The 17,403-nt window shown below is 42.3% G+C and overlaps 1 protein-coding gene across 1 annotated transcript in view; it reads left to right on the top strand.

Annotated features, from left to right (window-relative positions):
* The first annotated feature begins 4,341 nt into the window (after positions 1-4,341).
* vps50 (VPS50 subunit of EARP/GARPII complex) overlaps positions 4,342-17,403 on the top strand; it is a 170,594-nt gene continuing 157,532 nt past the window's right edge. Inside the window, exons 1-2 of the mRNA XM_080787022.1 lie at positions 4,342-4,476; positions 6,355-6,423. Of these exons, the coding sequence (XP_080643148.1) occupies positions 4,444-4,476; positions 6,355-6,423 (102 nt within the window). The 5' untranslated portion in view covers positions 4,342-4,443. The remainder of the gene's footprint in view (positions 4,477-6,354; positions 6,424-17,403) is intronic.

Here is a 17,403-nt window from a genome sequence, read left to right as displayed (position 1 = left end):
TATTGTGAGTCGACGAAAGTTCGGGTCATTATTTCTGGCGACCAACCAGCAACATGCTATTGCCTTCATTTATTCGAGGTGAATCAACGAAACGGTATCGGTGCTTAATCCACATTGCAATCCGCTAGTCAGAACAGATGCTGATAGAGTTTGGCTGTGGATAGTAAATCTGTCCAGCTTACAATTCTAACGCGGTAGCCAGCCTGTATTAAAGTGAAAAAAGGAAATGTAGGATCGAACTTAAGAGTCTATCGCAACAGTTCATCTGCACACCACTTTATGAATACCACGAGTGTATATCACGCAGAAGTCAATAAGGACTTATTTTTATTTGTTTATTTGGACAGGACAATGCATATCAATGGACGTCACATGGACGTATAAATACACCGGATTTAGCACAGTTGCTCATTTTCATCCGCAGTCCTCACAGGAAACACAAAACGGAAAAACAGACAGAATATACATTTACATGACATTACATAGGGAACACAGCATAAAAAAGAAATACACCTAAAATAATCATAAATGGTTGCAGATGTATTGTTGCTGTGTTGCTTGTGTAGCTATACTGGGGGGGGGGTGTAGAGAGGGACTGACAGACAGATGGTTCAGCATGGTGGCAGAATGCCCTCCACCTGCTCCTGCTGATACCTATAGTCCCAAATAGATGCGTATACAGTATGTGTGTGTGTGGGAGGGAGAGAGACAAGGAGAGGGGATTTGAACAGTCAAATCTGGACTGTTCATTTAGGCTATACTGTAACTCAGAGCGTAAAAATGTACCTGTTGAGGGTCTGTTGTAAAATTAACACTCAAGAATATCATGTCCAGAGAGGGATAGGGGCACAGAGATTGCTCTTAAGAGTGTTTAAAATGCCTTCATGGTTGATATTAGTGATTTGTATTCCAAGAGAGCATGACCTCTAAAAACTAAAAAAACTCAATAGCAAAACTCCGGTTTGCTATTCCAGGACCAAGTCATGGCAAATCATACAGTAGATTGGGTTACATTTACATTCAATATGGATCTTCACAAAATGCACGGCTGTGTTATTATCCATATTGATTTATTCTATCTCGTGGATATAGGGGTGAACCTTTCCTTGAATAACAATCATGCAGTTGATTGAGTCTAGCAGTAATTATAGCTTAGCTGCCCCTGCACGGCCAGTTGAGATTGCTGTGTGTTTAAAGTGGTATCTCCTGGTATAGGGGTTGGCGGTTGCCATCTGTTCCGTCTCGGTGTATGCTTTAAGGGAGGCTCCGTGCTGTGGATGGATGGCTATAACAAACAACAGTGTAGAGTAAATCCACCCCAAGGAGAGTTTGAGCCTCGCCTTCTTCATTTGACTGGGAAATAACCTGAGGCATCATTAAACAGGAACTAGAGGCCACTAGTGTGCCTGGTTATGTCTGGGGTGTATTTCTGCCTGCATTCAGCCAAGACGTGCTCAGAATAACTCCCTGTGATGAGGGGGCGATTGGCACAATTCTAGATTTGCATGGCCCTTAACACATTTATTTTTCTTCGAATTAGACACGATTTTGGAGACATTTAAAATCTTATGGACGAGACTTTACAGTAAGTGATAAGATAAGATAATGGGCGACTGTGGCTCAAGAAGTATAGAGCAGGTTGTCCAATGATCCATGGGTTGGCGGTTTGAATCCCGGCTCCTCCTGTCTACATGTCGAAGTGTCCTTGGGCAAGACACTGAACCCCAAATTGCTCCCGATGTGCTGGTTGGTACCTTGCATGTAGCCTCGATACCCAGGCTTTCATTTCGTCTGCGCGAAAATTGAAAGCCTGGAGGAACGCATTGGCTGCCTTGGTCTAGAAGTGGGAGTCAACGCTTCCGGGTGGGTGTCGCTCCAAATGATGTGACGTAGCGCTTCACTAGGTGGGAGAGGAGTGGCCAGGGCTGACGGACAGATCGGTGAGATCCAATCAGGGCGTGCGCAAATCTCAGCCGCGACCCACCCCTATAGACCAGAAACTTAACACGTTAGCTCAGGCTACCCTGCATGGCTTCCGCCGCAATCGGTGTATGAATGTGTGTGTGAATGGGTGAATGTAATGCACAATCTATGTAAAGCGCCTTCGATAAAGGCAATAAATGCACCATTTACCATAAGTTAAAATAAGATACGATACGATTGAGAATGAATAGACTATTTATCACCAATGAAATATGTACGGTATAAGACAGCAGTGATGAGAGTGTCAACAGCGAGTATGTGTATGAATATAACAATGCATATATATATTTAAAGTCTCTCAAACCGTTATCCCGACAGACAGCATATAGTCTCTCGAGACAGACTGTTGACTGGCGTCAATCAAAGTCAAGGAAAAGAGGGTGCTGTTTATTCCTTTATTCATTGACGATGGGTTCTCAGATTGTCCTGACAGTGACAGGTATCTGTCAAGGTTCTAATCTTTAATGTACAGTACAGTACATTAGGCGCGGAAACGGCAGCAGGTGGTAAATGGTAAACGGTGCATTTATATAGCGCCTTTATCCAAGGCACTTTACATATACTGTATGTAGATTGTGCATTACATTCACCCATTCCCACACACATTCATACACCGATTGCGGCGGAAGCCATGCAAGGTACGTACCAACCAGCACATCGGGACTAGCAATTTGGGGTTCAGTGTCTTGCTCAAGGACACTTCGACATGTAGACGACAGGAGGAGCCGGGATTCGAACCGCCGACCCATGGATCATTGGACGACCTGCTCTACCTCCTGAGCCCTGCCCTGCCCCGCCCCCCATTAGTTTGCATTGCACGGTCAGTGGGTGCTCCAGCCCTCAAGCACCCCCGGACTCCACGCCGCTGCAGTCCATCCACGTGCAAGTGTGCCAGCCCAGAGTCCTCGAGTCAAAGCTGGATGCGAAAATAATATTTATAATTTAGATATTTTTGATAACAGTATATAGGGTACTCATCAAATTGCTATAGAGAGAAAAACACTTGTAACTGAGGAATACAAATTTATATTTTAAATATCACCTACTGTAATTACTGCACTTATATAAATATACAGCACAGTATACACACAATAGAATGTACTTGTGTATCAGGTTAAACTGCTACCACCAAGTGGCATGACAAATAATAGCAATATGTTCTTTATTTTATAACAAATGCATTAACTTAAATTATAATAATAATAATAATAACCAAGACTGGTTTTCAAAGTGTGGTTCGGGGACCCCCTGTGGTCCTTGATCGTGTGATTTGGGGCCCTAAGGATGAATACAAAATGAATATCAACATCCTAATACTGTCCAGGGTGAAATTATGTATGTATATACAATACAATACAATTTACTTGTGTATAGGTTATAGGTTAAACTGCTAGCACCAAGTGGCATGACAAATAATAGCAATATGTTCTTTATTTTACATCAAATGCATTAACTTAAATAATAATAATAACCAAGACCATGGTTATCAAAGTGTGGTTTGGGGACCCCCTGGGGTCCTTGATCTAATGTGTAATTTGGGGCCCTATAAGGATGAATACAAAATGAATATCAACATCCTAATACTGTCCACTACTTGGATTGGGAGGGGGGTCAAATTATGACAGGCAGTTACATGACAGGCAGGTAAAAAACACTTTGTGTTTGAAATAGACACCCGGTCAAGGGATCTTATAGTAGCCTTCTGATCGACACACGTTTTTTTCAGTTTGTTTCTGAAAAATAAATCAGGACAATGCTTCAACTTTTGGACCGCGTCCTTGGTAGGCTATGTTGGCATAGCCTGATGAACGGAATTTACTTTAAATAAACACATTTTCCCTGTTTTCTGATGTTTGCTTCAGAACAAACATCAAATATTGGTTCATTTTCCCAATTTTCTAGCACCCACAAAAGTTTTTAACGGGATCTTAGAATAATCTGCCAGGCAGGCAGGCAGGCAGGCACAAGGCACAAGGCAGGCAGGCAGGCAGGCAGGCACAAGGCAGGCAGGCAGGCAGGCAGGCACATAGATGTTTAGAACATTGACATATCTCAATGCCATGTATACATGTACTATAATAATAATAATAATAATAATAATAATAATAATAATAATAATAATAATAATAATAATAATAATAATAATAATAATATTATTATTAATAACAATAATAGTTTTGCCTATAGTCTAGTTCAAGTTTGGTGACTCATGATCTGCCGTTGCATTGTTTAAACGTTCTGTTATTATCAAACACTTGACTTGAACCACTACTACCATTCACGTGTGGAAACTACCTCTCCCATGATGCTCTGCGATCGTTCCGGTTCCTGTATCGGACAGTCACGTGATGTTTAACCACCATGGCTTCCTTCTCGTAGTGTCAGACCGTTGACATCAAAACAAACCGGCCGTTAATGTACTGGTTTTTGAGCTAGCACTGAAGAACATTTTGTTTTGCGATGCAGAAGATCAAGTCGCTGATGGCCCGTCAGGTGAGAGAGCAATAGGAGTCTCCCCGTCCCCAAAACCCTCTTGAGAGATGGAGCATCACAGCCATGCTAGCTCGCTAATTTGACAGCTCGTTTCCTCAACACAGCAGAGATAATAGCACAGGGGTTGTCAACAACCCTTTTCATTTCAAGGCCCATTATTTATTCGGCATTTCAGCCACCGACCACTATTTGATGACATTATATATAGCCTCTCAGACCCCAAAACTGAAGATTATTTTGTTGTCGTTGTGGATAAAATTGTGTCTACAATTCCATGCTGTATTGATGTTGGTACCATTAGGAGGGATAACAGGCAAACGTTGATCAAAATAACTATTCTTACTACATTCTAATTGTGTAGACTTCTTCTAAATTAAGTAGTGCAGATGTTTAACAATAATTTAACTCTAGAGAGCGTACAATGAAACCTTTTACACTCTCAAGAGTTAAAGCTCTATAGGGGTCCATTTGGTTACCAACTCTCCATCATTTAGCTGGGGACCACCAGGAACCGCCTCAAGGACCACTGGTGGTCCCCGGACCACTGGTTGAAAACCACTGATATTATATGGCCAAGCACATAACGATAATATACAGTTTTTATAGCAGTTATTATTCCCCCAAAGACTCAACAAACGAAGATCAGCGTTGTCCAGAGTTTACGTGCAGAAAATATTCCGACCCTTCATTATTCATGAAGCATGTCGCACAAAGCAGGGACGTGCAGGGAATGTTAGAGAGAGACGGGGGGGCAAAAAAATAGTGAAAAGAGCAGATCTACAAGCTTGTATTCATGGTCTGGAGAGGACCGTCTTTTACAGACTGGTAGAAGGGCAGTGGCTGAAGCCCCATTTGATGTCCATGTGTGCACGTTGCCTGGCAGGATGGCACAAAAAGGGTTATTCTGTCATGTTGGGGCTTATCATTAGCCATTCCTCAACAACAGGCAGTGGTGGGAAAAGTACTCGCATGTTTATACTTTAGTGAAAATATCAATGCAGAAATACTCTCCGTTGCGAGTAAAAGTCCGGAATTCATAATGCACTTGAGTGAAAGTACGAAAGTGTATTTAAGTACCAAAAGTATTCGTTATGCAGAATGCAAAAAAAAAAAAGTATAAAAATCCTTTGAAAATAGCAGATCTACAAGCTCACAATGCTCGCGTTGTGAGTAGGGATGGAGCTGGAAACCCGATACCTGAAAAAACCCCATAAGCTTATCGAGTACCCACCCAGTATCAACAAGCTTTGGGCTTATCGAGCCTGTTATCGAGCATAGCAGGCACATGACGTTACGTTTAAATAAACAAAGACAAGAGGCGATCAAGAAAAAAATCTAATCGCCCATCCCTAATTGTGAGCTTGTAGATCGGCTATTCTCAAATGGCCGAAATGTATATGGGTTGAAGTGTATGTTTTGTATTTGTACTAATAATCAAAATCTACAAAGTAACTACAGTTGTCAAGTAATTTCAGTGGAGCAAAAGTACAATATTTTGCCTCTGAAATGTAGTGGAGTAGAACTAAAGGTATACTGCAAATTTGACACATTAAGTAAAGTACAAATACCTCAACATTTTACTTTGACTTAGTTACTTTCCACTATTGACAACAAACCGGGCAGAACAATGGGGAAATGTGGGGCGGTCATAGAAGCTCTCGTCTTGCACAGTAACACTAGACGGCCTGCCCCAGCAGACACATCACCATCGAGTACCACTTTTCAGAAATATGCTTTTCCACTTCCATTTGTCTGTAGCGCTAACGGGATGTCCTCGTGATTTAGTTTGTCTTATTTAGTCGTATATATATGATTATAACATTCTTAGAGTGTGAATGAGATATTATCGTAAAAAAAGTGCATATTGTTTATTCACAGGGCCTGAAGAGCCCTCAGGAGAGCATGGCTGACCTCAGTCCTGTGGAGAACCTGCGGATTCCAAGCAAGGTAAGCTCCCAGAAAAAGGCTTCAAATAACAATGTGTCAAATTGATCCAAATCGATATATCCCATCTGCTTGTATTAAAACGACGTTAAACTCACCGACGTTGCAGCCGTAGGGGCAAGCTTGAGTTATCCTCTTTCAATCTGCAAAGCGTTAGTTTCACCGAACCTGGACTGACATCGTTCTGACGTCTGCATAGACTCCATATATTGGCATATCTGGGTGGGGCATGCATTTCCAACTTGCATCGTTCCAAGTAGGCCCAGTGCCCAACGGGCACCGCTGTAGAGGCCCCACGGGCACCGCTCTAGTAATAAAAAAAAAAGGCAAAACCCCACTACAGAGTAGACATACTTAGACTATATGCACTGTACACAGTATTTGGCTGCACTCATTATGTACTAGTGATATACAATCAGACACAGTACAGGTCAGGATAACATTACATACAACAATGTGCTGTTCAGCAACTTGACTTACTGGCGGTATCATGTGTTATGTCAGTGTTATGCCAACTATTCAGTAGAAAATGACTATGCAGCTCTCTGTAACCATATCGGTCACATCATATCTATCATACACATTTCTGGGTTCCTGGAGCCGTCATGGTGAGTCACAAGAAGTATTTGTCATTAACCGCTCGTGTGAGATCAATTCGTCAAACGTTTTAAGTTTGCTTTGATGTTGCGCTGTACGCCTTGACCTTCTACTAACGCGGCTGACTAGACCTCGGAAGGTGACCGACTCCATTTATCCACAGTTCTAAAGTAAATTAATCCGTCTGCATGTTTGAATTTTCTCCTCGTGCAGATTATGGGTTGGTTTGAAGCATGCTGGTCACGTGGGAAAGAAGGAAATATTGCTCTGTCTTCGTCACTGATATTGTTTGGGTTTGTCACTCAGAGAAGGTTTCACTTGATCAGCGTGCATGCCTGGTTGTCATGGGTGTGTCTTGTACTTGGTACCTGCAAATCATTAGTTTCTAGGGGGAACTTATCTGTAAGAGTTGCAGCATATGCACGTAATAGGTAGAGGTTTGAAAGCTGGGCTCCCTTCATCTCATCGGAGACCTTTTTCTTAACCCATTCTGACCGGGCACCCATTTTGGTGTTGGCATCATGTTATGCTTTAGCTATTGAAAAATAGCAGATCTACAAGCTCATATCGCGCCACCGAGTGGCGCGATACGAGCTTGTAGGTCTGCTATTTTTGAAAAATCGAAGAACGACTGACATTTTTTTAGAATCTGATCTCAGGTCAGAATGGGTTAATCAGACCAGTGTGTGTCCTAGTGGAAACCTCGTGTGAATCTGATCTCAGGTCAGAATGGGTTAAAATAGAGGGTATGCGTGTAACGTTATCATACCCATAAGTTATGCGGGAACGCCTACAGACTGAGTGGTAAACTAGAAAAAGTGCCACGCGGGCCACAGGTCTCCACCAGGCCAGGTCAGGTTGTGGCCTCCTGGTGGCACTATAATAGGCATATTATGTGAAAAGGGGGCCATTTGTTCTTACACCATTGATGGCAATTGGATGATTTGAGGCATTTTGTTCCAAAAATGTGTTTTGCTCAAATCCACCTGTTGGGTGGTGCTATAACAGGCCATTGTGAAAAGGGTGGGATATATTCCTCAGGAAAGTCTGTGAAAGATTTCACGTAAATTGCACGCTGCGTTCATGATTTGAGGCTTTTTGTTTCAAAAGGGCCAATACTGCAAACTTTAAAAGGCAATGTTAGCCAGTTAGGATGGAATATGAAATATCGGACGGATCCATCTTGATGACTATAGAGATAGTGTGTAACGATTTACGGGATTTTTGGACAGAATCTGGAGGAGTAATATATATAAAAAAAAGTTTTTTAAAAGTCGGCCTCCTGGTGGCGCTATAACAGGCCGTTATGGAAATTTTGGGGCAGAGGTTCATTGTTGGCATCCAGGGAGTGTGTGTGCAAAATCTGGCATCGACCGGGTTAACGGTGCCGGATATTAGCTGTTCACAGACGGATGGACGGACACACGGAGTGCAAAACATACTCTCTCCCCATGCCTTCGGCCTGGTGGCGACAAAAACGACTTTCTGGTGTTGACAGCCCATACATCCACACATAAAAGTCCGATTGCATTAAACAACGTTAAACTCAGTTTGCCACACCCTTTGCCACACAATTTACCACTTGATTCACCACTCACTTCATGCATGCTCATCATACCCTCTATATATAGTAAAATATTGTAACATTGTATATATGATAGTAACATACACCTCACGTTTTGTATATCAAGGGAAATACCAGACACTGTTGGTTAAAAAGTCACACACAGTTGACACAGATCTCAGTATTGTATCCTAGATAAGACTGCACCTGCCGCGTGTATTCTCCTATTGTAATAGGAACGGAGCAGTTTATAAAGCATTGGGACTGTCTCCAGGAAAGTTCTGCCCGTGTAATCAGCAGGGAGTGATATCACCTTGGCTTCTGATAAAGCGACGGCTTAGGAGGAGGTGGCCAAACTGGATGCACAGTAATCGGACACCCTGCTTTTTAGGACTATGTGCTGTGAGCCTCTTTTTTTTAAAACTTTCTGGAATAATAAGGGCCCAAGACTTTACACTGTGTTATGATTGCTATTTTGTTCTTCTTTTGCAATTATTGACACAGGACAGAGGGCATTATATCATAATGCCACATTGTTTTTGACCGCCAGACCAAAACGCAGTGTATTAATTAAGTAGATATGTGCTTGCGATATTTTATTGATTTAGTACCGTATTGCCAAATTGTCCATCCCTGACAATCATACGCATAAGCATGCTGTTCTATCTAGAGCATGCATGGGCAACTGGTGGCCCGGGGACCACATGCGGCCCCCACCTTCACTTAACCCATTTTGGGCGCGAAGCCGGGAACCCCTTTTGGTGTTTTAAGCATTACGTTATGCTTTAGCTATTGAAAAATAGCAGACCTACAAGCTCATAGCGCGCCACCGAGTGGCACGCTATGAGCTTGTAGGTCTTTTTATCGTGAAAATGTGGCGCAAATCTTTGAATATATTCTCTCAGAGCGTTTTTAAACTCAAATCTTTGCTTCTAAAACAACTGGAACAACATATTTTCAGATGGGGGTTGGAGGCCAAATACATATAATTCTAGGGGTCCATGACATGAAATATTGAGCACCACTGATATAGAAACATGAGGTTTTTCAGGGAAAATAATACATTTTAAAAAGACATTTTTAAAATGGCCCGCAGGTTAATATTAGAATACTGATATAGTATTGATTTCAGATGTTACAATTCCATGTTTTATGTCCATTGTATTGCATTTAAGTCAACATAAGTATAACAAACAAAAAAAACAGGATTTCAATTCAAATATAGCAAAAAATAGCAGATCTACAAGATCAAAACGCGTCGCACTGCGATGCGTTTTGAGCTTGTAGATCTGCTATTTTGCTACGACCTGCATGAACTATAGTGGCCCTCTCCATCTTCAAAGTGGCCCACGCTGCTCTAGAGAACCCACGTGTCTCCTCCTGTGAGTGTGGACTGCAAACACCAATCTGCCATCAGTCAAAACATGGCTCTTATGATTACACACAGACCTTCCTTTGTTGCGGGGCTGTGCAGCACCGGAGATTGAGGGAGATCCACTCGGGTCCAGCTTTATAAATGTAAACGAATTACTTGCCCAAGCAGAGCGTGCAAGTAATGTTATCAGTCAGGTGCTACGATGCGTATTCATCACGTCATGTCCCATGACGTGATGAAGATATGTACCAATGTCCCTTAGAATGCACGTGATATGATGTCATATGCTGGCCCCGGACATACGGAAGCAGACCATGCAGGTATGTTTTCCGCGGATGTCCCATGACGTGATGAAGATTATGTACCAATGCCAGGGTATGATTGGTTTACGATGGTGACGTAATGATGATATGTTTCAGTGTCAGGGACATACGCATCAAACCACCCGAGTAACCACATTATACCACTAATCAAAGTGCTTTACAGAGCAATGGAGAAAAAAAGAAAAGCAAGGCATAAACATTAAAAAACAAGCAGTAATGCAATACAGTGAGGACATGAATAACAAAAAAATAAAAGATCAATTAAAAGCAATGTTGTAGAAGCTGTGCTTCAAAAATGTCTACAGAGGCTGCCTGTCGAAGGTACAGTGGGAGTTTGTTCCATGCCGTCGGCCCATAGAAGCAAAAAGCTGCTTCCCCGTATTTTTTTGTTGACATTTTTTTTAGGCAAAGCGAGCATGCCAGCAGTGGAAGACCTTAGGGGGCGGTTTGGGGACATATTTAGGCAGGCAGTCACGTAGGTAGGAAGGTGCGAGACCATTGAGAGCTTTATACATGAGTAAAAATGTCACGTGATGCCACGAGGCATGACCATATATGAGAGCGTGACGGAGCAACGGGATTAATGGGGGTGTGACGGACCAACGGGAAATGCACGTTTTCATAGTAACACTGGTATTTAGGGCCCATGTGCTCCCAAAGAACACAGGTATGCCTAAACAAGTGGTGCAGACAGCCCTCATCAGCAAGCAGTGTACAGCAAGCCGGGGCCTTTTCAGTTGAATTAAAAAAATGTTTTCTCGCTCGCATACTGTGCGTTGTAGAGTGGAACATATAATCTATTGAATCTATTGCCCCGGTGCATTCAGTGTCGTCACTGAAGTGTTATACTATTCACTTTGAAATGGATTAATTTATTTGGTGCATGAAAGGAGTCGAGGACACAGCGTATACTGTATAGCAGACCCCAATGTCACGGAGGATGAATTTAACCCATTCAGGACCACGTTGGTGTTTAACCCATTTAGGCCTGACGTCGAAAATAAAAAAATTAAAGTTTTCTAAATCGTGACAATTTTCTGAAAGATTTGAGGCACATTTGAACGATTGTTCAAAAATAGAAGACCTACAAGTTTACATAGCCACCGAGTAGAGCCATATGAAATCTGTTTGTTTTTTTTACGTTTTATTACGGTGCAATCAATCTCAATCTGACACATTTAACCTTTTTTTAATTATTATTTTAAGCTACATCTATAAAGAATATGGTTTGGACTTCATTAAAAAAAAACATCTAATTAATTGGAGGCTTTGTGATTAATTAATCACATTTTAATTGCATATCAATAGGCCTATATTTGACCTGAGCAGTGAGAAGCTTTCTTTTTTTCAAATGGATTTGGATACGAGTGAATCAATGAATAGTGACTACATGTGTGTGTGGACACACACACACACACACACACACACACACACACACACACACACACACACACACACACACACACACACACACACACACACACACACACACACACACACACACACACACAAATTGAATACCAGTTCCAGAATGCTGGGATTCCATGCAGTTACTATTTCCTACCAGTAGGTGTCACTCTTACTTCACTTATATCATGAAATTGAAAGGACTCTGGCTCAGACTCAAGTGTGAGTCATTCATGTCTGTCGCATTAGCATTATTTTGCATAGTTAACTGCAGTATTTTACCACATGATTTAAGATGTAATACAACTTTTATTAACCCATTCTGGGCGGGAACCCCTTTTGGTGTTATGGCATTACGTTATGCTTTAGCTATTGGAAAATAGCAGATCTACAGTACAAGCTCATAGGTCTGCTATTTTTGAAAAATCAAAGCACGACTGACATAGAAACAACTGTCAGGATGTACAAGACATTTTTAGAATCTGATCTCAGGTCAAAATGTATTAATTACCGAGGGGAGCAATAGATCAGCAATAGAATATATATTCAATCTATAGAGATCACGACATAAAATATATCATTTGGATGGCATGGTATCATGTATACATAGCATTCTATAGTGCATACTTATAGTTTGACTGTACAGATATTGATTATTGATTGATATTGAACTGTTAAGACGCCATAGAGTAGACGGATGTAAGGTTCTTAGTTCCTATAGACCAGTGGTTCCCAAAGTGGTGTCCCTTGAGGGAGTTCCAGGGGGGTCCCCAGCTAAATGATATTTTGGAAACAAAATGGGCCCTTTAACTAAACGGGTTGAGAATCACTGCTAGAGCCGCTCTTATGGGGATCCCTGGCACATCTTTTCAAATTAATGAACGTCAATTTGGGGGTGAAAAAGTTGCTAGACGACTATTTCTATGCATTTGATGTATTACGTCTTGGTGTTCTTGCTTACTATAACATTGCTCTGGATTAAGAGCGTCTGCTAAATGCCCACATCTCACTGTAAATGCCAAATGGTAAAAAAAAAAATCTTGACTGCTTATACGGCTAAAAAGAAAAATATTATAAAACAAACCGGTTTATCTCCGCAGATAAGTCCGTCTTAACCTTAGCATCCGCATGCTGATGAGAACGCACATCAATCAATTACGTACCATGGATATTCATCAGCAGCTGCATTTTGTAAAACCGTGAAAATGTGGTGCAAATCTTTGAATATATATTCTTTCAGAGCGTTTTTTTAACTCGAATCTGAGAGGGCAGAAACGGACCCAAAAAAAATAGTCCCTAATCCGTTTTCTTTTGACCTAAGGTTACCACCATGGCTGTGCAGAGAGCACATAACTGACATTCACATCTTTATTTCTCTACTGATCTGAGTGATCTCTTTATATACAAGCCACTTTCTCATGTGTTCAGACCATAGACTGTAAACAAATATTGACAAACCGTTCTCCGGGAGCCATGGGGTTTTTTGGGCCCAATGACAGGCCATTACCGGTATATGGACTTTCAGGAAGTCAGGATTTCCTACTGGCTTCAGACACTATTGGCGAGTCGCCCATTTACTAGCCTGAGCTAACGCGTTAGGTTTCTGGTCTAGAGGGGCGGGTCGCGGCTGAGATTTGCACACGCCCTGATTGGATCTCATCGATCTGTCCGTCACCCCCAGCCCCTCCTCTCCCCCCTAGTGCAGCGCTACGTCACATAATTTGGAGCGACGCCCACCCGGAAGGGTTGACTCCCACTTTTAGACCAGAGCGGCCAATGCGTTCCTCCAGGCTTTCAATTTTTTGCACCAACAAAAATGAAAGCCTGTTACCGAGGCTACCCATTTACCAACTCGCCGTACATCTGGCGGAACTGCGCGGCCTGGTATTCCTAAAGTAACTTCAGTAAATTATGCTTAAACGGTTAAACCTAACATTATTCCTACCTTAACCCCAGTAAAACTATGCCTAACCCTAAAGTTATTTCTATTAAACCTTGTTCTCATGCAGTAAAACAAAATCAAGAATTGTCCTACAAGAACCCGCGGCACCGACCCACCACCACAGTCCCCCACAGTCTCTATTGTTCATCCTGTCAACCTAGACTATAGAGTTGTCATATCGAAGAGAGTGCTTTTGGTCCCACCGCTGAATCTGACAGCGTTCAGCTCGTGCACTTGAGCTGATTCAGCTGAATATTATCCACTTGGGATTCTGTCGAAGGTTCGTTAAACAACCCCCCCCCCACCCCCCCCACATTTTGGATGTAAAGATGAGATGAGAATTTAATTTGTGGAAGGGGGGCGCTTGTTTGTACCTAATCCTTTCAAAGTGTTATGTTGATCAAATAATTTGGCGCCGGTGTTTGCTCGGTCTTTCACGCGTCTTTTCCGGGTGGGGGGGTGGAAGGGGGTGGGGGGGGTGTTTGTCGCATCGTGGTTCAGGTAGAGGAGGAGGGAAACGGATTAAATCTCAGATAAGCAAAAACTGCTAAACCATGAAGCCATTAACTTCAGACACATTCCGAGTTTTTTTAATAATTATTTCTTTGTCATGGTGTTTTGGACGGAAGAAAGACATTGAAAGAATGAATGAGTGTGTACTGTATAATGTAGGTGACCTGACTCTGTGGGGAGAGATAAGGTGTGCATATTTTAATAGTTTCTCTATCGCTTTGTTTGCTTCCAGCTATCTCAGGCAGTGAGTCATCCACCTCGCCCCCTCCGCCATCGCTCTCTCTCTCTCTCTCTCTCTCTCTCTCTCTCTCTCTCTCTCTCAAACTAATTTCCTACCGTGCCTCTTGTGGTGATCTTCTAACTTCCTCCACTCTCACCCACCCACTACCCTGTGAGTCTCGCTTGCTCTTTTAACAAGTGCATCCATGTGAGGCAAAAAAATAGCTAGCTATTAATCAAAGCCACACATGCCTCAGCAATTATTGGGCAAATACGCACGCTCGCACGCACGCATTAATGCAGGTACTTTAGAACATAAAAAACAGCCGGCGTGGTCGTCTATTTCTGTGTACTAGCTGTTAAGGTTAAAACGAGTAATCCACCGTCCGGCCGCCATCTTAGTCGTCTGGAGACGGGAAGACAGCTGAGGTAGAGGGGGAAAAAAATCACACCCGTGTGAAGTGAGGGGCGCTAATATATTAAAGTCTAACGCATGTAGCTATGATTAGGTGATGTAATGGTGACACGGACAAATCAAACAGCGAAACTCTCTGTGTTTGTCAATGGCATTTAATGTTTGTGTTGGGGACAAAATGATGTAATTTTCCCTTCATTGTCAATGGCGTTTTTATTGTTTTGTTTAAGGAAAAACAAACATTAAACCTGTATATGGGAGCGGCTAGCACCTCTCAAAAACATGCGATGGGAGGGACGGAATTAATCGATGATATTAAAAGGAGAAATTATAACTCCAGACAGAGATAGAGGTAGCAAACCACACAGACGGAAAGATGCTGTAGGGTAAGATAAAAAAAAAAACTGAAAGGACTCCGCGGCACATCTTGTGGAAACTTCAGAGAGTCATTGATCAGCGAGCCGTATACACTATCAAGGCTTATCAGTTATCACCACGGCAACAACTTTAAGATGAAACCCAGACTGCCACTTTAAAGGAGAATTCCATACTAGAAGGCTTTCTTACCTTTTATTTGTAGTTGTTACGTCCCCACCAAAGAGGTCCAGGGGTTATTTTGTGCAAAAGCGCATTATTGGCTATTTCCACTAACATAAGCCCTCAATGAATTGCATTGAATTGCATTGAATTGAATGGGGTGTTGTGCTAATTTGCCTATTTCCATCGCTCAAAAATCTTTTTCTTTTTATATATCCTCTCTTCATAATGTAAATAGTATCCCAAGCGGCACACTTTACTATTTATTCCAATGGAAATTAGCACAAAAACCCAACCTCCATTGAGGGCTTATGGTAGGGGAAATAGCCAATAATACACTTTTGCACAAAAAAAACACCTGGACCTCTTTGGTGGGGACGTAACGACTACCAATAAAGGTAAGAAAGCCTTCTAGCATGGAATTTTCCTTTAACCCATTCTGACCGGGCACCCATTTTGGTGTTAGCACTATGTTATGCTTTACCTATTGAAAAATAGCAGATCTACAAGCTCATAGCGCGCCACCGAGTGGCGCGCTACGAGCTTGTAGGTCTGCTATTTTTTTAAAATCGAAGAACGACTGACATTTTTTAGAATCTGATCTCAGGTCAGATTTGGTTAATCAGACCAGTGTGTGTCCAGTGGAAACCTCGTATGAATCTGATCTCAGGTCAGAATGGGTTAAGTGAGCAGAACTACGGAATTATAAGCGCATGTCAATAGAAGTGTAGAAACACTGACTTCTAGTAGTAGTGACTAGACACTATACAGCTATAGAAGAGGGTCCTTAAAAAATATCTGTGAAATTTCAGTCCAAATATTGCGATTTGCAATTGTAGCTTCTGCAATATAAAGAGCTTTTCTACATAACTATCAAGAATGTGCTCAAATATATACTATCCAAGTAGAATCTGAATCAATCAACTTTATTGTCAGAATGTGTTTGTCACAACACTATGGCTTTCACAATCATGACATTTTAGTTGATTACTTGCAATTAAAGGACCTATGATATGAAATTTGACTTTTATTTGTGTTTTTTACGCTCCCTTATGTATTTTCTATCTCCACATAGACCCATTTTTGAACAATCGGGCTTTCTGTCTGCAGTTGTTACTCGCTCGCACTGCTACTCGCATAGCGCAGTCAGCGGACTTCACACACTGTTCAAGGTTCAAGGTTTCTTTATTTTGTCTCCCAAGGAAGACATTTGTCTTGGACCCCAAGGACCCGCCTTGCAGCATACAGATACAATACAAACAATACACAATACACAATACAAGACAACAAAGGCACACAGTGACCCGTACACTGCCTCACTGCATGGAGATGTTACACAGTGACCCGTCTCACCGGAGTGCCGGACAGTCCGCTCCTCAACTCTCTCCCGTGGGAAAAGGACACAGGGCTGGGAGCGGACCCTGGCTTGGGGGCTATAGGCGGAGGGGAGAGGTATAGCCGCGTTAGAGGAGAGTAGCTTCGGTCAGTAACGTGAGCCCCATCATCCGCCCGTCTGGAGGGCGAATTGTAAAATGGGCTTTGCCTCTTAGCGTACCGCGGACTGGAGGAATCGAGACAAACCACCTCCTCCCCGTGCCCCACCATTAGGAACACATGAGCGGGGAGGAGTTGAGACACTAGCCGCTTTAAAACCAGGAAACATTGCAGCCAATTGTTCTTTCTTTTTACTTGTTAATTTGTGTGCGCCCTTGTATTCTTTCAGAAGAGCGACGTGGAGTTCCCCGTCCCATGTTAATTGGATGATTTTTCAACACAAAATATACCCATAGTAGAGTTCAGTAGAGTACACAGCCTTTAAAAAAAAAAGGACCTCTCCAGACTTCATTGGGCACCACAGGACATTATTACAAAGACGTGTGGAGACGTCTTGGGCACAAAAAGTTAAATATAGATTCACTATTGAATCTCCTGATTGCACCAACGTTGTCCTTGTGCAGTAATTACTTTTACTTTACTTTACCGTTTCAGTAAGCTTATTATGTTCGCGTTTGTCACTGACAGAGTGCAGTTTCTTGGCGGAGAGACGAGCCTCCTCACTCGGACGGAGTGAGCAGAGAGGCGGGCAGTGGA

The sequence above is a fragment of the Protomyctophum bolini genome (assembly GCF_963924005.1).
Source record: "Protomyctophum bolini genome assembly, chromosome: 17".
In the NCBI taxonomy this organism is placed as follows: domain Eukaryota; kingdom Metazoa; phylum Chordata; class Actinopteri; order Myctophiformes; family Myctophidae; genus Protomyctophum; species Protomyctophum bolini.
This window is presented reverse-complemented; position numbering and strand designations above follow the sequence as displayed.